General features: G+C 40.4%; 2 protein-coding genes across 2 annotated transcripts in view; one reads left to right on the top strand and one right to left on the bottom strand.

Moving 5' to 3' along the window:
* Positions 1-497: 497 nt before the first annotated feature.
* On the bottom strand, positions 498-1,019 carry LOC140224164 (uncharacterized). The gene has a single exon (XM_072297602.1). It carries the CDS (start codon positions 1,017-1,019, stop codon positions 498-500), a length of 522 nt encoding a protein of 173 aa, XP_072153703.1.
* Positions 1,020-18,741: 17,722 nt separating this feature from the next.
* tutl (immunoglobulin superfamily member turtle) overlaps positions 18,742-22,069 on the top strand; it is a 400,439-nt gene continuing 397,111 nt past the window's right edge. The window contains exon 1 of the mRNA XM_019041621.2: positions 18,742-19,135. The gene's annotated coding sequence lies outside the window, so the exon portion shown is untranslated. The remainder of the gene's footprint in view (positions 19,136-22,069) is intronic.

Here is a 22,069-nt window from a genome sequence, read left to right as displayed (position 1 = left end):
ATTAATTAGCGATTAAATTAAAAATTAATAAAACAGCGGCTGGAGGCCATAACTTTTTCTGTAAACTACCACCAAACATAAAGAAAAAAATTATAGATGAGCTCCGAAGCCACAACGCCCTGATCAGGCAATATCTACTTGAGCAATGTCCCTATTCCATCAACGACTTCATAAACGGGACAGGTTGAAATCATTGTCTTTATTTATATATTTATTCTTGTTTTTTGTTTTGAAATTTTGACGCATTTGTAAAAGCCATGTGCACAAAACAACAAATAAAGCAATATATTATTATTATATTTTTTATTTTTATTTTCACACAAATGTATGTGGCTTCCCAGTTCATGCCGGGCTGGGCCTAGGGCATGAACCTTTACTTTATATGCTACCTTATTATTATACCATAATTTTTTTTTTTTTTTTTTTTTTTTTTTTTTTTTTTTTTTTTTTTTTAAATATGTAAATATGTACATGTGCGTGTATGAGATACTTTCGCTTTAGAGCGATAAAAATTTCCGTACCATATTGCACGTGCTTAAAATTACAGCTTTTTGCATTCTCTGCATGATGTTCTCCTGGACCTCCAATTGTCTCACAAGTGCTACACTCAGCTTGGTAGGTACACCGGTGTTCGAGATTACGATTGGAACAATGCGGACTTCTTGGAGCTTCCACATGGCCTTGATTTCATTACCTAACTCCACGTACCTTTCTATTTTTTCCTGTTGCGTCTTCTGCAAGTTGTGATTATTGGGGATTGCTATATCCATCAGGTAGGCTGTTCTTTGGCTTTTGTTCACCAGAATTATGTCGGGCCAGAATATGTTATGTGGGGCAGTCTTATCCGTGATTACCGTCCGATCATAATAGAGCTTACATTTATCGTTTTCAAGCACAACTTCTGGAGTATATTTATAATACGGCGTTTGCTTATTGATAAGCTCGTATTTCATGGCTAGGTTCTGGTGTAGAATGTTGCAGACTTGGTTGTGCCTCTGAAGGTAGTCCGATTGTGCCATGGCTGAACAGGCTCCGATAACATGTTGTATTGTTTCAGGTGCCTTACCGCATTTTCTACATGTGTCATCGGCTACGTTCAAGTCTTTGATTATATAGGTAGGGTGAGCCGAATCGATGACGCCTTGGGATGGTGCACATTATGTTTGGTTAGGAGAGTTCTCGTTTTGCGTTCGATACTGTCGATGTCAGTTGGGGTCCACCGGATAGACGCTATTAGTGGCGACGTCATCATAGGGATTCTCCATTATATCGAATTGGATCCAAACAATAACATTGGCATAACCTCTTTTAATGCTACCAATGCGAAAAAATCGATAAATATCGCTTTTCTGTTTTTTACATTTATTGATGCTTGGGTCAGACAGGTACACGGACTGATAACCTCACTTCTGAACAAATACAAAGAGAAAGACATCACTTGAACATTTCAAGAGAAACTAATGAAATAGTGTATCGGGCTCTGGCAGAAGACGTGCGACGTAATAATATAAGTGTGTAAAAATATTAGTTAGCTTCTACAGAGAATTGAACTCTTATATTATATTAAATCATAAATCTGTTCTCAAGTAGTTAGAGTTGGAAGTTGGTATTGGTAACTAGGGAAATTTCGTTCCCGAGACTGGCTGAACTGAACGGAATCGACCAATGGCATTGAACCACTATACCGGATTTTTCTAAAATTCAAAACATTGTAGCTAAAATTTTGAAAGTTATTTGCCGATGCTGAATTATCCGAGCATTGAAACCCTATTAAATGTGGTAGAAATGAAATCCTCATATCTTCAAGCATGATCCTTTGTAGGTTTCATTAGAATCTGTGGCCGCGTAAGCAAGAAATCTGTTGTGAAAGGTGATCATGTCGGTTTCCCGCTACTGAACGGCCCATGTTACAAAAAATATTTGTCATTTTGGGCCTTTAAGTGCTTATAACTTTTTGAAAACTCAATGGATCTGGATGAAACTTTCCAACTTAGTAGGCCCAATTTAGGTGCGTCAGTAGACACCAAGATCGTTGGAATCCGTGCCGTCGTTTGGGCTGCAGTCTACGTTCGAGTCGAATCAATTTTCAGAATAAGGGAGTTACGTGTGTCTATGGTTGGCTGCCACCTTTTTTCGTTTGGAGGCTTTCCAGTGTTGTCGAGTTTAGACTTTGTCCGGAGGTGGCTACCGCCACCCATGATATTAGCCATTGTATGAGTTGGAAGTCGTTTTAACCGAGATAGCCTGTGGGCCGACCACTAAAACCGATCGGAAGTTTGTCGATGCGATCGACAGCAAGCTCGGAAGACAGGTGAAGGCCATTCGATAAAGCTCAATAATCAACCTGCCGGAGCCGGATGGACCACTATTTGTATAATAGCATCGGAGCACGGAGGATGGTCGCAGCATCCGGCCCGGAGGACCATGGAGCATCCTGACGGAGCCAGCCTAACGCCGGCAACATTGACCCCTACGCGGGGGTCCGCGGAGACCGGGGGGTCCGAGGGGGGCCTGGACTCCTCCAGAGGGGGCTCAAAGCTGCGTCCAGAGTGGCCGAGACCCCGGAACCGCGCTTCCCAGCCGCGTTGCCAGCTCGCCGGTTTTCCCAGGTGAGGACGGTCGGGGTCTTCGTCTTCGGCGCACAGTGGATCGAGTCACTGAGAGAGGTCGGACATGAAATTTTCGACTCAAACTGCAAATTTTGAAGTTTAATGGAGATGTTGCATGTGTGAGGGATTTGCGATTTGACTGTTGTTTCTTATGTAAAAGTTCGCGAGAAACACGATGGTGCCACTGGTTTTCTCTGAAATCAACTCCCAAGCTCAAAAAAAGCTCTCAAGTGAGGCCAAAATGGAGGGGATATCCCGCCCTACCCTGAGAGTCCACCTCTACATCAAGACAAACTCTCCATGCTAAGATAGGGAGCAAATACATTGGCAGTGATGCCGTGTTTTCAGTTTTGGGAGTCCCCAAATAAAGTGGCAACCCTGCCAATGTATTTGCTCCCTATCTTTGCATGGAGAGTTTGTCTTGATGTAGAGGTGGACTCTCAGGATAGGGCGGGATATCCCCTCCATTTTGGCCTCACTTTGAGAGCTTTTTTTGAGCTTGGGAGTTGATTTCAGAGAAAACCAGTGGCACCATCGTGTTTCTCGCGAACTTTTACATAAGGAACAACAGTCAAATCGCAAATCCCTCACACATGCAACATCTCCATTCGTCGCATTTTAAACTTCAAGGGGTGCTTCTACAAGAAAATTTCACAAGGAAACTAATGGAGCCACTTTTAGAACCTCCAAGTTTTGTATAAACGGAGTTATGAGCGTTCAAAGTTTCCAAATGTTGTCCGACTTCTCCTGTCGACTCGATCCACTGTGCGGCGGCGAGCGGCCGGGGACCGCGGCTGCAGCGGGAACTGGAAGAAAAATCAGGTTTGAAAAGAGTTAACCTTGAACGGCGCTCACTTATCTTCAGCCAGGAGTTGCCAGATCCGTGCCCTCTCCCGGGTTTCCATCGGGATCGTGCCGGTGGATCGCCGTGCATGCGGGAGTTCCCGTGGCTTTTCTTGAGTCATTCTGCCGTGCTAAGGAAGAACGCCGTATGAACCCTCAGGCGTTGCCAAATTTCCTTCGATAAAGCAGGGTGTCTAGCATCAGGATTTGCCTGATTCTGTCAGGGTTTAATCCCGATTTCATCAGGATTTGAAGAAAATCGGTCGTAAAATCAGGACTTGAGAAAAGTCGGCCGTCCGCTTATTTTCCGTTAATTATCCGCTATCTGTCCGTTAATTTTTTCCTACGTAAAAAGTCAGGATTTGGGAAAAAATATGAAATCAGGATTTAGCGGTCGAAAATCAGGAAAAATCAGGATTTCCCAAAATGAAAAAAAAAACCAGACACCCTGTAAAACACAAATTTCCCCGTTAACTTACGAGTGTTCTCCTTCCAATTTTCCAGATGATTTTTTCAGCAATTTTACCTGAAAATTTCAAGGAAAAATATTCATAACTTTCCTAAAAAATAAACATTTTATCGAGGGAAAGGCAACTCTTGAATGTTCATACGGCGTTCTGCCTTAAAATGGCAGCATCGGTCATCCTGCTTGTGGTCGTAATACGTGACATTGTAGCTGAATTTGTTATTTGTTCGATCGATTGGAGAGCGGACTGTGTATATTAGGGTGAATCTGTAGACAGAAAGTTGGTAATTTTGCCAACGTGCGTTGGAATTCAGTATAAAACTGAAATTCTCATTACAGAGGACAAAAGCTCATTCGAGCACAATTTCCTCTCAAAGAGGTATGCTGTTTGGTGCAACTCAGGTCGTGCATTGATTTGTCGTAACTAGTGTTGCACAAAACAGCATACCTATTTCTTTGAAGAGAAATCGTGCTTGAATGAGCTTTTTCCGCCCTCTGTAATGAGAATTTCAGTTTTGTACTCAATTCTAACGAACGTTGGCAAAACCACCAACTTCCTGTATAACGACTCGTGCGTCGAACCACAATCAAATTTTTGTCCAACGGTATAGTAGAAAAATTTGAGCAAATTTTGCAATTTAGAACTTCAATTTTTGACTCAGTTTAGAAACTGACGTATGTGCCGTTCGTTTCCTTATGCACACAAGATATTTTACGGATAAGCCAGAAATTTTAGTTCCTAATTGCAAGATGTAGTCCAATTGGTCCGCAAGGAATTGTAATAATCATGCGGATTACATTTACGAGAGGAGCGTTGTGATTTAAATGAATGAGCAAAACTGTAATTGCATCGTTCATACTTTTACAATTCCTGATGCTTTTGTTCCTGTTTAATTGGTATAGTCTTTCGCAGTAAAAGGCCAAGGGTTTCTCTTCTTAATGATGTTTCTCGTTAAGTTAAAATACGCACGCATACCATCTCTCCAGCCGCGATTTGGCACAATATTAAAAGTTGGATTGTGGTCGTGAGTTGAACGCAAACGCCTTATTCACTGGCTCATCAACGTTTCGGGAAAATGTGCTAAGAATGTCGACGCAGGAAATCTAATAAGCAGTTGGCTTTCTCTGTTATAAAAAAAAAACAATAAAAAAAAAAATTGAAGTAAAACTCGGCGTTGCCGCTATTTATAAAAGGTACGGCCCAAACTCAAACTTTAAAGTTGATAAATTACCTCAGCCCTGTTTTCTGAGGATTGCGAATTGAACCGCCTAAGTTTTCGGGGAATTTTCCAGACGAGACCGAGTTGAACGGTGGAAAATGTTGAAGCTGGGCAAGCTTCCCGTAAAACTTCCTCCAATTATTTAAAAAAATTAATTATTCCCGTCCTCATTATTTTTCTTTTTTTCTTGGTAACTCTTTGACGAGGGTGCTTGGCCTCTGACTCGATGTTGCGCGGGTTCAGAGTTTATAGTTCATCACAAGTTGAACAGCTTTATTTTTCTCCGCCAAATTATTGAATTCAGTCATACCTGCTATTTTTTCCCGCAGTACCTGTGTTTCAAGACGTGTAAATAGTGGGTTTTTAGTGTATTTTCCGAAGGAATTACACTATTTTTCGCTTCAGTTTGGACACACATAATGAGAGACAGTCCCCACACTGCTGGTTTCCCTGAAACGGCCGGCCTCGAGCAGACAGACTAATCGGTCGAGTGGTATATTAGCTCTTATCGCATTTGAAGGAGTTGAGTATTATATTTTGTGCTTACGGAAACTTGCTCGAAGGTGAAAAATGTCATAGATGCTTATCAAATGAATAAACGTACACTCGGATATTGAGGCCAAAAAATTAGAAACTTTCAAACTCCACTTCGAGGGCTGCGTCCCTATCTAACTTGGCGATAGACTCAGGAACCACGTATCTCAAATTTGGCGTCTTTTTTTGTCTCCAATTCCATTTTTTTTTTTTGTTTTTTTTTTTTTTTTTTTTTTTTTTTTTAAAGAAAAGAAGGCAACTTAATCGCTTGCGAAACTTCCACAGAATTTTCTCGCAGAAAAACAAGTTACGGGCTATATTAACATACCGTCCTTTCCGGGCTCAGAGGCCAAAAGTTCCAGGTGCTGGTGCTACTCCGGATGCTACACGCGGAACTTTCAGCCTCTGAGCCCGGAACGCGGACGGTCTGTTTATATAGCCCGTAAGTACGGCCTCCACGGCCGGATTTTTTTGGCGCGTATACGTAGTATACCGCCTTTGCGATCGTTTCGAACCCTGCTCGATACAATAACCGAGTCCCTTAGTTCCTTACCGAAAAGTGACTACCGCGAACTTTTGAGATTTTCCAAAGCGTGTAAAAAGTTTATTTATCCATCAATAATTATGATTTAAAGTTGTTTCTCATTCTGGGGGTCGCTAGTTTATGTGCAGTGAATACCAAGAGTCTACGTTACTTGGTTTTTTTAAAAAAAGCCTAAGAATGCGACGCGCTGATTTAAAATATGCATATATAAGCAGAATCAAGCGAATTGATTCGAGGATGGCTGAGCAGGTCGGCACTCTCGGAATGAGAATCTAACTCCTCCGTTTTGTTCAAAACGTTGCTTTGACAGATCTGTAACCTCGGTTATACTTTTCAAAAGTTGGTACCCGTGCTCTGAAAAACCCAAATAAGCCAAGTTCGTGTAACTATGGTGTCATTGCCTCGACCGGGCTGTGCTGTGTTGCCAATTGTTGGAGGATAGGTTACTTGCCCGGTGGTGGCTACCGCCACTCATGATAGTGCAATCTGTGTAAGTGCAATCTGTGATGAGCCTCGAGACTCATTAGACCATTAGCTAAACGTGGCTCATACAGGAATCCACTTACCCCTCTCTTCCCCACGCTCCTGATCACTGCGTCGGCGTCTCGACGAACAATAGCTAATGACGGTCGCCAAGCGAGGCCGGGATCCTCAGCCCCTCGCCCAATTACTTACGCTTCATTAACCATTTCACCGTCACGCTAGGATTCGTCCAATTTTAAAAAAAAATTGTTTCGCGAGTTTTTAGCAATTTTTTCCTTACTTTCCGTTAAAACACGAATTAAAAGAGGTCTCATTCATAAAAATCGGCCAAATAGAAGAGAAGTTACAGTATTCGAAATCCGAAGAAATCAACAAAACTTCTCCAAACAAAAAATAAAATGAAGGGGGAAAAAAAGAAATGTATAAATTACAATTTAATATGATTGACCTCAGAATGTGACAAGCAATTCAATTATAAAAAGGAGAAAAAATTGAGTGAAATTACAAAAAATTAGCCTCTTGCAAGGGGCTTTCTTGTATGAGTTTTGACCTGAAGACAAGTAAATCCCGTTATATTATTAAAACGAAATTGACTCCATAGTTTAATGCCTTAGTTTCTTGAATACGATTATTTTAAGCACTCGAAAATTTATACCAGCAATTTTACCCATGGGGTGATTTCCTGAGAGCTGATAATATCACGAATTTCTCATAGAGCCCTTCAAAAATGGCTTGCTTTTTGGGCAGCCGATTCGGCCATCAAACCGGGGTTTAAATGGAAGCTGATAATAACACAAAGCTCTGAGAAAAATTTTGAGATGAGTATAGGAACGGTTTGTAAATTACGAGGAGAGGCGGGCATTCTGTTCAGCATATCGATACATAAGTATTTTCACACGTAGAATTTAATTTTCACGTCAGGGAGTCGACATATTTTGATTTTTTTTATTTTATACGGAAAATTTATGGTTTTTCGGGATTGAAATTACTTACAATTGTTTCATGAAAAATGAATGCACCCAAAATGACTATAGCATTTTGACTTTCACATACGTGCACTCACTAAATTGATTGGTAAATTCAAAGAGTGGGTACATCGACCTGGTATATCAAGTTTCTGCGATTTTTTACGGCAAATCGGTAGATTTTCGGGATGTGGATTGCTTACTTTCAATTCATGAATGAATAAAGCATGGACATGGTTGAGCTTCTTTGCATGAAAAGACGTTTAAAATAACAAAATCAAGACATATTTAAGACAATTGCATTTATATCGAGTCAATTTCTTTTCAATAATATAACGGGATTTATAATACCGGTGATTTGGGTATTTTAGCCCCAAAATACCTTTAAATCGACTTTATCTTCTAGGAGTTCGACAGAATTTTTCCTTTCTTCGCTTAAATTTTTCCGTAGCACTTTTCTTCAAGAATCTGAAAAGATTTTGCTTGAGGCAGATCAAAAAACTTAAATTTGTTCGAATAGCTTTCTAGATTCACAATACACGGTCTCGTGAAGGTGCGTCGTTGACCTTGCAGTGTTGGATCGTGAATTCTCTTGTTGTGCTGCTTGCCTTTTTTTAAATCTCTGTAAATGAAAACTAAAGGGGTTGATATGTGCGAGTTAATGACGCGCCTTATCAACACATTGTGTTGGAGTTCACTGCTTGTTTTTTCAATGCTCTTGTAGACAGATTTCTTTCCCACCGTCTTCTCATAGATTCCTTGGTCAATCAGAATACAATTTTTGAAGACGTGTCAACGCTGTTGAGGCCATTGGAGTAGCGAACGTCTTTCCTCTTCTCTGCTTCACTCTTTCACTTTTCTTCCTGCATTTCCTCTATACTCTCCCGGTCTCCCGTCTCGGATGGTCCGGTCAGGACTGAGTCCGAGTCCGGCCGGAGCATTTTCCTTGCTTTCGATGTTCCTGTCCGGTCCGCTCACCTACTCATTTTCATGATTGTCGGTCTTCGGTCTTCGCACGGCGCTGTCTCACCCCTCCCCCATCGGCCATATTCATCCGCGGTTGCCGAGGAATCAGGTGAATTCCTTGGATTCGCTAGTTTTTCGCATGATGTCTACAGGGTGTCCACAAGTCTGGAATTTCTGAAATTCTGGGAATAACATAATTTTTTTAAGGGCGGTTCAGAAGTACTGAAAAAGTGCGGAAATTCCGCAAGAAGGTCCAGAATTTTTTTCATTTTATTGTCATTTTGTCGCCATTTGAGCGAGAAGTCCAAATTTTTGAAATTTCTTTAGACAGAGGTACTGAAAAAAGTCCTGAATTTTTCGGGAATGTACTGAAAAAGTACTGTAAAAGTACTAATTTTTGGCCCTGTTTAGCTTGGCTGGCCTGTTTTAGTAGACACCCTGGCTGTCCAGGACCGGAGAGAACCGGGATTTATCAGAGAATTAAAAATTTCAGTGAAAGTCAAGGAACAATCAGAAAACCCGTTCATTTTCCGGAAATTTTAGGTACCTATTGTTATTCAGGTTTATGTTACTGCACCTGAGCCTCCATTATTGACCTCTTTAATGATATATTTAAATGTTCAAATCAGCATAATGGGAATCACCCTATTCCCTCTCGATTGTGAGGAAAAAAGAAAAATTGGCAACGTCCCAGCAATCACTATCAAGAATGTTGGATTAATGGACCACTAGACAAGGTACGAATTTAAGCAATCTGATACATGTTTCTTAACCAGAATTTCACGTAGAACACGATTCACACAACGAAAATTACGGAAACCAACTCCTAACGAAGATATTAAAGTTTTTATTTCACATTGGTTACGAGGAATTTGAACTGCCCGCTGACAAGAAACTCATAACTCTACGTGAGTCAAATCGCCCACTACAACGGTTTCAGCAAGCTTCTCAATCGAGCAATGTTCATTTCCCATCATGTGTTGTTCAAACTATTAGCAATTTGCTATAACTGAGCCAAAGCGTCAAGATTGAGGTTGCCAGATTTTTATATCGCAGAGACCGTCATGATAACGTTTAGCGCGCTATGTGAATCACGTAGAGCATTGTGTTTTCATGAGCGGGTGGTTTGAATTCACGCATTAAGAATCATTAAATATCTTCGTAAGGAGTTCATTTGGTAATTTTCGTTGTGTGCATCGTGTTTTACGTAAAATTTTGGTTGAGAAACATGTATCAGAATGCTGAAATTCGTACCTTGTCTGGTGGTCCATTCTGACGGAGGAGATCCAGGGCGTTGGTTTGGTTTCGGATTATGAAGACCCCGGCTCTGAAATTGGCAAATTTCTGCATCACATTTTTGGTCCACCTTTTCTGCACCCTCATGAGGTCAGTTATATTTACGCTGAAGTCAACCAGCAAACGACAAGTTAGGCGAATGCTTGGATTATCTTTGCGACTATTTTGTTTCGAAATGTGCCATGTTTCCACCTGACACGTGAGCTGCCAAAACTGAAGCCCCCACAGAAACGACTTATGAAAGCTTTTCCCAAGTAATAAACTTATGGAACTTTTCCATTTGCACTCTCCCGGTAAGAAGAGCTAATTTTCCGACCAATGAAAAATATTTAAACCACAAGTCTGACGCTCCTCTTAAAATTTACTCTTCTGACCTCACACTTCGCCTATACCGAAGTGCGTTACTGAAAACGTGACCGGTATTTATTGGGCATCTATAAATGGAAAAGCCTGTGTCTAAAATTTAGCATGAACCTAAAACCATTTGCACTCTCCCAGATTAGAGGATCTAATTTTTTGACCAATGAAAAATATTTAAACCATAAGTCTTATACTCCTCTCAAAATTTACTCTTCTGACCTCACACTTCGCCTATACCAAGGCACGTTACTGAAAACTTGAACGGTACTTATTGGGCATCTGGAGTGGAAAGAGCCTGTCTAAAATTTAGCACGAGCCTTAAAGCTGTGTAATTTTAATCGGTTTGAGGCTCATGCCAAAACGCAGCTGCACTTTTTCGCTAGACGTTCCAAATAGAAACCTGGCGAGCAGTATCGAGCCGCAATCAATCGCCTATTTATTGGTTCTCGTTCCCAGTGGTGCGCCGCGTCGGTGGCGGTGCCAGCAAAGATGAGAGTGCCCCGCAGGCCCCAGACAGGGGGTCAACCATTGTGCCGAGCCCGTCAAAGGGGCAACGCATCTCCTTTCTGCTCTAAAGCCTCAGCTTTTCTTTCAATTATAGCCCGTTGCTCAGTACTTCCATTATCTTTAGATTCTATCAACCGGAAAATGAGTTAAGTGTCTGCCTATTCTCCGCATCTCAGTTCTTAGGATTTTCTCTGTTCGGTGATCCTTTGTTTTCCAGTCCGCACCTTGTACTGAGTGGTGTGGATACTGTCGAATTTTTCGTGTTTGAAACTATACGGACTCAGCAAAAACCGCAGAATCTCGCTGAAAATTTCGAGTGCTTTTGAGATAAAAATAATACACAAAAATAGCCCGAATAATTCTCCGCAATGTCGAGCACGCGCTCTTTGAAATCGCCGGTCAAACTTTCTTGCTAACTGCAAGTAACGTGATACAATTATTTCGACTTCTTTGTTGCCTGAATTGCATAACCTTTGAAATGAAGGAAAACTCAAATTCTTGTGTGTCTCTAACACTAGCGTCAAAGGCTTTCAAATATGTGCTTTCGAATTCACCCGATACTATTCAAAATATCATGCATTATAGAAACCATTCAAACCTATAACTGATACAACACTAAAGTCAGTAAAAATTACCAAACAGTTCTTTGGTGCGGTGCTAGAACCTCGTTACCAAAAATTATTATATAAAACCTCAGTTCCCTGGTAAAAATTGGCAGTAGAATCTGTGTTCCAAAATACCATAGACTTACAGCTGGCTGTAAGATTTCCAATAGCTTCTATAGCCGGCTACACAATTTCTTATATCCTTTTATAGCCGACTAGGGGCTTATGGGGCTGCTTCGCAGCCCCTTATTTTTCCTGTACACTTTTCACTTTCACATGTTGTTCCGGAATGCAGCTGCATTCCGGATGCGTTAAGGGGTGAGAAGGAGGGAGAGACGGACTGAGAAACTGAAAAAAGTACGTTACGTAACGGTAAATATTAAATAAACTTACCTATATATGGATCCTTGAACTTTAAAGCAATAAGGTCCATCACCCGTAATATCAATTCGATTTGCAGAGAAAGAGGCAAAAGCAACAGCACTATTATAATTTCTGATATGCTTTATGAAATTTGGAGAATATAAAAATAATGATTTCAAATCGGTATTTGTCCGAATACTCGGTAAAGAAATTAAGCCATTTTGGCAGCAGTTATTAAAATGACCATTGGACATTTCACCCTGAAAATGGCGAGCATCACAATTATGACAAATTATATTCATTGAACCGACTGAAAATTTGGTAAAAAAATTTTCATCAAAGTTCTGATCATCAATTTTATACTTCCGAAATGAAGAAATGAAACTATGATTTTCTATACTAATAACAGAGTTACGTTCTTGCTTCACTAAACGAACATGCGAAGAATTCTATAAAACGCGACCACGTTTTGGAGGACGACCGCCTCGGTCATTGAAAATTTCACTCATAACAACTGTTAAATTTAAAATTAAAATTAGTAAAAATTATTATTATTTTAACAAAATCATAACTGAAAAGTTCAATTTTTAAATTAAAAAAAATAAATCAGAAGAAAAAGGATGAAATGAAAATGGAAATTAATAATAAACATATTTATACACATTGAAAAGAAACAGCGTGAAAAGTTCTGATCGGAAATGAGAAAAAAAACTTGGAGGTTATTGCCTTAATGAGGAAAAATTGGCAATAGGAAAAAGATGGAACCAATCATGAAAAACCGTAAAAAAAAAACGCGGGAAAAGAAAAATGTAAGTTGATGGCAGTTGAGTGTTGGAAGTAACCTCACTTAATGATGAATAAAAAGTATAAAAAATGTATTGGTTGTTAGGCAAAAGATCAAAATTGTCAAAGAAAAACAAAATTTTGCTGTATAATCAAATATTAAAACCTATATGGCAGTATGCTTCACAACTATGGGGTTGTGCAAGCAAATCTAATATAAATAAGGTAGAAAGATTCCAGTCGAAGGTTCTACGAGAAATTATTGGAGTACCATGGTTCGTAAGGAACGAAGACATAAGGAGAGAATTAGAGGTACCCACGGTTAGACAAGTAATTGCTGAGACAACGAAGAGATATGAATGTCGTATTGAAAAGCATATCAATGTAGAGGCTTTAAACCTTTTAGATAGTACAATACCTGTGAAAAGGCTAAAAAGGTGGGAGACCTTTGAACTCCCATCAAGATTTAAGTAGTCTGTAAGGTATGAGTGAGAGTGTGAATGGAGTGTGAATGAGGGTGAAAGGAAGAATGCAAAACCATTAAACTAAAAACCTTTATGTTATAATACATTTAAGAAAGAAGGCAGAGAATTTACAATTCCTGTTCTTTTAGATAATCATAGTATTATCTAACGTTAACATATAAAATTAATGCAGTTTGTTAAGTTTTAGTTTTAAGCCACGTAGATAGATACAAGAAACACTTGTAGTAGTTACGATATATTTAAATAAAATTTCTTTTAAAAAAAAAAAAAAAAAAAAAAACTTAATGATGATTGTTGAATGAAAACAGCTGATAAAAAGACAGCAAACAGTAAAGTAAGATGCGTAGCAACAAAACTTTTCCGAAAAACAAAAAACAAAAAACCCCCACTTCCCCTCATCCAATTTATGAGTTTTTAGGGATTTAAAAATCGGGGACAAACCCCAGAAAATAATTTATAGTTTTCCCGAAGCATTGAGAACAACACCTTTCAAATGAACCAACGCCCCTCGCAATTAGTACAGTGGTTGATTCACAATTTCATTCTATTTTTCAAATTAGATATTAAGATGGCGATTATGCAATAGCCAGGCGATAAAGTGTATACTAAATGTTACTAATTACGGATGCTAGGACTTAGTGAGTTTTTAGACCACCGCTCTCTTCTTGGGCCGTAGTATCTTGATTTATTTTACGAGGAAAGCTCCCGCGCCTTCAATTTCGTATGGTACTGTGCAATACTTCTGGTGTGAAATAGTTGCTTCAAGCGCCGTAGCACGCTGCGGCTCGCCGGGCAGGCGGCCAGCGCGAAACGCGCATTGGCGCCTACAAACCTAACAGGGATACTTCACGCGTTGCGCAATGCGTGAAGTATCCCTATTAGGTTTGAAGGCGCCAGTGCGTCGCCGCTCCGCTTTGTGTTAGGCTCTAGTATTTAATCTGGCAGAGTCAGCGTTTTTCAACTCATGATTTTGAAATGTTTGCAACGCTCTGTATGGATTATTCTCATTTTAATTGATTAAAAAAAATATGTATTTAAGGAAAATATAATGTGTGGTTTGTAAATAGTAAGGTGGTTCCGTATCAAACTTAATGATTTTCAAAGCACACGAATTTCTAGGCAATTTCTTATAGCCTTTCATAGCAGATGGCGATAAGGTGTATAATCCGGCGATAGGAACTATAGCCCGCCTTCATAATTTTTTATCGCTTCGTATAGCCCGACTCTATGATTTTCTCCGCTTTCTACAGCCAGCTATATGATTTTCTATCGCCTCCTATAGCCGGCTGTAAGGATTCTTATAGTATTTTGAAACGCAGCTTCTATCGCCAATTTTTACTACGGTTTCCAAGAGTCATTAGAATTTTCGGGGGAAGAAGTGGTGATCACCACTAAAATCATACTTACCTATCAGACTTGACCTCAGAGTTCTTTCCGTCAGTCTAGTGGCACAGACCTACTCTCACTATGTGGGTTTGACCGCAGTATGTAAGATCTGTTCGAAAGGCAAGTTAGTGATGTTGCCTACCGTTTTTCACAGGTCATTATAAAATCCAATTTGTTTCTACATTTTTTTTAAAACACTTATTCTTGTAAAGACGCAATTTTACTTGAACTTTGAGATAAAAGTTTAGGATTGTACACAAAAACTTTAAGTTTAACTTTGATGCGCAGAAAGCACAGTTTCGTCGATGAAGCAACACAAACATCACTCTTTTCTGCCGGGTATTCCTAACTCACTTCATCCTTTCTCATCGACGTTTCATTAATCAGTGTGCGGACCTGCGCCGCATTTTGAATGCACCATCCATATCGAAGGTCCAAAGCTCTACTGTTGGTTGTCAAGGTAAATTATTTATGCATTAGCTCCTCCGTAAAAAATGGAACACGAAAATGGGCAATACTGAATCACACTCCATGTGGATTTCCTTTCCGTGATGACGATTCATGGACCCAAAACAGGTATAAAGTTGACTCGAGATGAATGCCGCTGTCTCTTTTGATTGGTGATTCTCATTCGTAACTCATTTTTGGATTTCGAACCTGTTTGGTTCTCTAATAGATTTCTGAATTTGGTTTTGCCTCGGGGTAGAAAGATTCAGAAGCGGCCTAGCGTGCAGGACAATTTTTAAACTTTTCGGCGTGATATTTATGTCGGCGATAAAGGTATAATGAAAACACCGTAACCAATAGGACGGACGATGCGGGACAGAAATAAAACGAGAGAACTCATTGTGTGGGCGCAGTGTATTCAATCCAATCTGATCGAGATAGGTCGGTCACCGCACAATGGTTTTGGAAGAGGCGTGCTGTGGGCTTCGTTGGAAAATGTTGCACCTTTGTTCCACAGGTCCAACCTAACTCGAGTTAATCGAATTAGTATGGCTTTACAGTCCAATTTTCACTAAAATTTTGAGTTACAGGTATACCAAAATTGCTATTTGGAAATTCGACTCGTTATACAACAGCCGCAGTTGGTGTGTTCCAATTAAAAAACTCAAATACATAGCAATGTTGATTATTTATTTTGGAAACAACCGCTTCGATTGTCCTCTGTCTTTAAGACCTTCACACAATAGTCTTGACCGATGATAATCCGAAAATTTTAAAGAAAGAAAAAAACAAAACAAATTAATAACCTTATATACACAAAGAGGAAAATTACGGCATTCGATAGTTGAAGGTCCCGGCTATTATGCATATTAGGTGACAATTTTTATAAGGATTCAGATTTATCAATTATTTCGAGTTGAGCGAGTAGTCTCAAAATATTACGTAAAAATAATTACCAGAGCTAAATTTGCAACCTCAAAACATCAGTTTGAAATGTTTTCAAGTCGAAAGACCCCTCTTCTTTTCAACACCAAACCGACGACTTTTTCAAAGGTCCTTCGAAAAGGTTGCTCACCAAACTGACCCATCAAATGAGATCTTATTAGTATTACCTGTTTCTTTTTTATATGATCTTTATTACTCGATATGTATGAAGAAACCGATGAAATCATCGAACGGAGAAAAATTTACCCTAGAGTGAATCACAAATGATTGCCATTGAAGTCGAGGGACAGACACGACGTTGATCGCAACGCTTGATACAACTATTCGTGCTCCGCGGTAGTCTGCGTTGCATATTCAAAACTTTGAAGGCGCACTAACTTCACTTGCTCTTGAGTAGACACTTGTGCCGCTAAAATAAGGATGATTCACAGCACTTCCATAGTTCCACAGTGAGTAATTCTATTTAAAATTTTAACAACATCTAAATTGTGCTTACCAGATTTTGAATGTACGCTCCTCAGAAGTATATTTGGACGCGTTAAGCAGAAAGGAACCAAGCCACACTAGCTACTGCCAAATTTGATTGGACAATTTAATTTTTTACACAAAAACGGTTGTGCGGATTTTTGTGCAAATTTCAGTGAGTTTTCTGCACAGTACGAAGCAAATCCATCGCCATTTCAGAGGAATCCGCACAAATTTTCTCTTGTGAAACATTAAATTGCCCTGTTAAATTTGACAATATAGCCAATGTGTGGCTTGAATCCTTTCTGCCAAACGCGATCCATGTATTGCTGTACGTTATACGCTGCACTTTATGCATAAAATATGTATTACTATTTCTTATTATTCGCATTTTTTAATTTTATTCCCCTCTAATGACTGAAAGCGAACAGACTTGCACAAGTGCACCGTATCGTATGGGCCATAGACGAAAGCTGCGAATGACTTCTGTCTCTCGACTGCACGTCACATAACGCATGTCATCTCGGAGGTGTGAACGGAACGTCAACACGCAGTGACTCACATACTGCCGTGCTAAGTAAAAACGCCGTATAAACATTTGAATGTTGTCAAATTTCTTTTTTGAAAATATTTATTCTTGAAGAAATTTTTGAAAATTGTGCCTTGGAATTTTTCGACTTTTTAGATCAAATTACGGCCGAAATCCTAAGAAAAATCCCAGGAAAAATATTCATACATTTTGCTGAAAATTCCTGATTTGTTGAAGGGAATTTGGCAACGCCTGATGACACATACGGTGTTCCTACTTAGCACGGCAGTATGGCATGTCGAGAGGTCGAGCGCGAGCGGGGTTTTCAAATAATCCGCGAAAACGGCCATTGCAACGAGACGGGCAATTGCGCTCGAGTCCAGTCCACGCTCCGCATTTTTCGGCCCTAGAATCCTGGCAATGCGCTCCGAGGGAGTGAGACCGACGCACGGCTCCACCCTTCGCGAGAGGGAGACAGACCATGCCCGTCGTAACCCCCGTCCGAGAGGTTGCCAACTCTACCAACTCAGACTCTCATTTTTTTTACTCGCCTCTTCGCCGGGAAACGAAAGAGTGCGAGTTGACGAATTGCATTTAGCAAAAAAGTACCAGCGCGATTACAATGTTTTCAAAATCGTGAAACTTCTCCTTTCCTTCTTAAAATAATATATGTACAATATTAAAATTTACAGAATTCTTTCACTTTAATGTTACCAATTTTTTTGTGGGAAGCCAAAACTATTTGCTTTTCCGGGAGATTTTTTTGATAATTATGAAGAAGCAACATTTTTACAGCACTATAATCGCGCTGGCTCCTTTTTGCTAAATTCGGTCCAATTTAAAGTCAGATGAGCGCCAATAGGTGAAATGGTGCGACTGATTCTCTCATTTTAACATCAGAGATTCAAAACCTAGGGAGCGTCATCGGTTGTTACTTAAATTGCGTAAGCGTTTTCGTAAATCGATGGCCGAAGTGCGAAACCTCGTATCTCTGCTTGCGACGTTGAACTTAGTCCGTATAAATTTTATGCTGTAAAGTTGATTTGCTCCTCGAAAATAAAACAAGGAGTGGAGATTTTGAAAAACCGCAATGGAGAAACGTGGTGTCATACTTCAGCCATCTATTACATGCCTGAGAGATCTTCCCATCCTAGACCTTGTCTCTATGGGCCGTTTCACGGGATTGGTCCCATGGAAAAATCCCAATTCGGAAGTTGGGAAAAGTATTGAGTTAATCAATACTTTTCTCTGTACTAAGCACGGTCCTTGTACTTGTGCCCACCCCTAAGACCAACTAAGAGTGGAAGAAGAAGTGAAACCAAATTGTGCGATATTTTGTTGTTTACTTCACTGGTTGTGTTAGTTTCAGCTAAAATAATTTTTCTAATTTTCGTTCATCGTGTACAGTTATCATTTTAATCCCCGTTAAATACTCACAATTGGATTACACTTTGTAATAAGTAGCCACTACCTCTGGTTCCTCCATAAAAGCACGCATCTGCATAGGGAAATCAATGGCATACATATGTTGTTTCTAAAATTAGCCAGAAATAGGTTATCTTATTGCAAAATGAATCCAATTTTCCTTCCACGCCAACTTGTCGCAGGAACGTGCCCTGCCGCGTGCCCAACGGCCCTGCCGCGTGAAGACGGTGACCGGGAGAAATCCCAGAAGTTCCAATCCTGCGATTCAAACCTGCGACGAATCCTATGAAATCGCCCCGTGGAGACAGGACCCAAGAACATGTCCGCAATACATGCATGCAAAAAGGCACCCTACCCGAGGAAGTGCGCACCGCCCCTATGACTAAGAAAAAGGGCTCGGGAAACCTTTCGGCTTGGCAACAGCGCCTGCTCCCACCTCTCCCGAGTCCCTCGTCGGAAAGAGGGGAAGTCGCGGCGGGCACTGGCGCGCTGGCAGCGTTGTCGCTACGAAACTCAGTTGTTTACATCGGTCGCATGTGAGCAAATTCCGGACGCCTCGCTCCGCGACTCTCCTGGCTTTTCCCCGGGATACCCTGTGTTTTCTGTGCTTTTCCGTGGCCTCGCCTTCCCAAATCGCGGATTTTCGCGCGTGGGAAACCCGAAGGATCCTCGGTGTTCAGGGTGGTGCATCGACCCATCGCGTCCGCGTTTCGAAATCGCGAGCGTCGCGCGTGCAATCCCCGATGCACCCTGCGCTGTGTCCTGTGTTTTAGTGGTGGTTCCTTTGTCGCCGATTTCTGTGTTGTGCCTCCGCTCCCCGAGGATTATTCTGTGCTCCTTCCTCGCCCTCGCCCCCGCCCACGCGGACATGATCCGGATAATGGAGAGAAGTTTTGCATCAACCTAAAGGTTTGTTTACATCTCGTTGTTTGTTGATAGCGATCGCTGGATTCTTAGGGGCTGCATTTTTGCAGAGGGAAGCCAGCCAGGCGCATGACAATGCTGCCTGGATTGTTCGACGTATACTTCTTTCATCTCGCGAGGATACCTTGGAATATCTTTGCACCTGAAGAAATGCTGATATTTTGGAAAATCGCCGTGTAAATGAGCTTTTCTGGTCTGCCTTCAGTAGTCATTTTATTGTTATTTAAGAAGTTGCGCAATCGGCAATCCAAGAGCGGAAAAAGTTAGGAGGCGATGGGGGGTATAGGAGTTTCCCCTAAGGAAAGGAGGGTCTAGGGGTCCTTCCCTGGAAATTTTACGAAAATTAGATACCCCTAATACTCAATTTGGGGTTGCTTCCGTGATGAAGTATCGCCTTTTCTTTATATAACTCTTGGGGTTCCAAGTGGAACACATTTGGTCAGCATCCTCGGATTAGCCCCGAGAAAAGAGAGAAGTTTTATTTTCTCTATCGGACAGTCATAGAGTTTCAAGACATAGTTTACGTATTTTTTCCAGTACCTATACCCGTCAGCGTCATCAATCAAAGAACAAGTAAAAAAAATAAATAAAAAGTGAAGAAAACTTTCGCAATCATTCGGTTTGTTCATAGATGTAGCAGCTTTTCAGACTTCACCCAAACTTTTTCCTACTCGTTCCGATCAGTTCGCCTTCAATTTCTCAATAGGCAATGTGAGCGGCTTGGAAGCTATAATAGTTGCTTGCAGCAGTTATGTCATGTTTCTTCGTCGGTATGAAGCGTAGCATTAGCGTACTAATGCCACCCCCTGCATACAATGTTCAGCACTCATTCTAATAGTTTCTTCAATGATTTGTCCAGAATAAAGGGCAGGGAATACAAGTTGCTTGGAACATGCTAGCCCAGTTATACCACACAACACAAGAAAAAAGTATGCAACGCGAAATTGTTCGATGGCCAAAACGCGAAACTACGTGACGTTGAAGTCTTCCAGTCATACTCGATTGTTCCTTTGAAAAAACAGTCAACGCAGTTTCTCGAAAACTTCCTCGATTTTTCTTCGCCGTTAGCAGAATATTCTGCGAAACTTTCTAGCCTTGAAGATGACCTGTCGCTCCTCAAAAAAATAATATAGGAGCAGACGTTTTGTAACGCCGCAATGAAGATTCATGGCTTTGTACTATAGCCATCGATACATACCTGGCTAGACTGATTCCGGTTTTAAATTCGTCTGTTTGTGTGTTAGAAGCCACGAAGTACAGGGTTGCCTTAGTCAGGGAATTTTAAAAATTTAGGGAAAACCAGAAAATTCCAGGGAAAATTTGTTAAGTCACCTTTATTTGCTTTCTGGAATGGGTTTGAGGTTTCAAACAACAAATTTTGCCTGAAAACTGTTTTCAATCATGTCTTCTTAACCACCTTTCATATCTTTAATCTTCAAGGAATTTCACCAAAATGCGTCAGGGAAATCAGGGAAGTGTAAGGGAATTTCATCTTCCAAATTCTGTGGGATAACCCTGGAAGTAAGTCAAGAAATTTTAAATTTCAGGAAACTTGTCACCACGCGTCCTCGATCAATCCGAAACTAAAAGAATAATAAATTAGGTGCCATCAAGGCATGGAAAGAAGTACTTTTTAACTGGAATATGTGGGAAGCTGATAATCCACTAATTAAGTCGATAGCTCCTGGACGATATCTTCAAAGGAATAAGTGGCGCGTCGGACGTATCGAAAGAACACGCTTTGGTTTTTTTCTCGAATCCGAGTAGCCTCATTAATGGTTTAGCACCTTCTGCTTTCATTCCGTTTTTCAACGCTCTCACCCCACAGCAGGCACGAATTCTTCATGAGCGATTGAAGAATTGACTTCAGTCCAAAAAGCACATATTTTAGCTTTATTAATAGAACGGATTGGTACCTGTTATGGCTTAATTAACGGTCTTTGCCATAGTTTGATCAATTGAACTGTTCAAGTGCGCTTTTAAGGCAATTTCGGACCCAGCCGGTTGGCATTTCTAATTTTACGTTCCTGCTCGCACTCCTCCAATACCGAGTACACTGATAAAAATATTTGCGCTCTTGTGTTACTTTCGGGTTACTACGCACAGGAAGTGAAACAAAAACCAACACACGTTTTGTGGAGCAATTGAAGCTACGGCGCCAGCACCCGGGAGTTTCGGCCCACAATGGAGCCAGTCAATTTAAGAAGTCGGAGAAAATTTGGAGACTTCATAAGCTGATGACTCAATCTTATAAAACAAGATGTGAGGTGTTTAAAGTGATTCCATTGGTTCTCTCGTAAAATTTCCTTTAGGAAAAACCTCCTAAAATTAAAAATTTGACCAAATGAACATCAAAATCGCAGTTTTTGGTCCAAAACTTCATGTCCAACCTCTACCGTTTACTCGATCCACTCTGCAGTGACGCGCCTCCTATAGGTGTGCTTTCATCTCAACTTTCTCGCAAAGCTAAATTAGCAATTGCAGTCCATTACATATGGTAGTTCTTTATCCCGCATATGGCAAGTTAATGTTAATGCCGCTCAGAACAATTTTAGTCTGCCAAACAACTCAGTTTGTTTGGGAAACAACACCCGTTTGTTAATGCAACAAGACCAGTCTTGTTTTATATGCTAGGTTTCTGAGCCACCGGACTCGATAGTCTTGTCACTGTGACAAGATTCTCTACTCACCGCGAGTAACGGTCAAATTCAAAGAGAGCGTATTATTTTATATATTTTGAAAGAGTATTTTAAGAACTACGCATAATAATTGTTCCCCGAAAATTTTTCTGGATGTTTAATGACAAGGTAAATACAATAAGTTTATAATTCTTTTTTAAAAATAAATCGCTCATGCGTAAGGTTTTAAAATCAAATGTATCTAATTATATAATTATTTTTTTAACGTTTGATTTATTTA

This window comes from Bemisia tabaci, chromosome 3 (assembly GCF_918797505.1).
Source record: "Bemisia tabaci chromosome 3, PGI_BMITA_v3".
Classification (NCBI taxonomy): Eukaryota; Metazoa; Arthropoda; class Insecta; order Hemiptera; family Aleyrodidae; genus Bemisia; species Bemisia tabaci.
This window is presented reverse-complemented; position numbering and strand designations above follow the sequence as displayed.

What these genes read in the sequence shown, in the direction of transcription:
- LOC140224164 (XM_072297602.1), bottom strand. Translation starts at nt 1,019, where the DNA reads ATGGCACAATCGGACTACCTTCAGAGGCACAACCAAGTCTGCAACATT.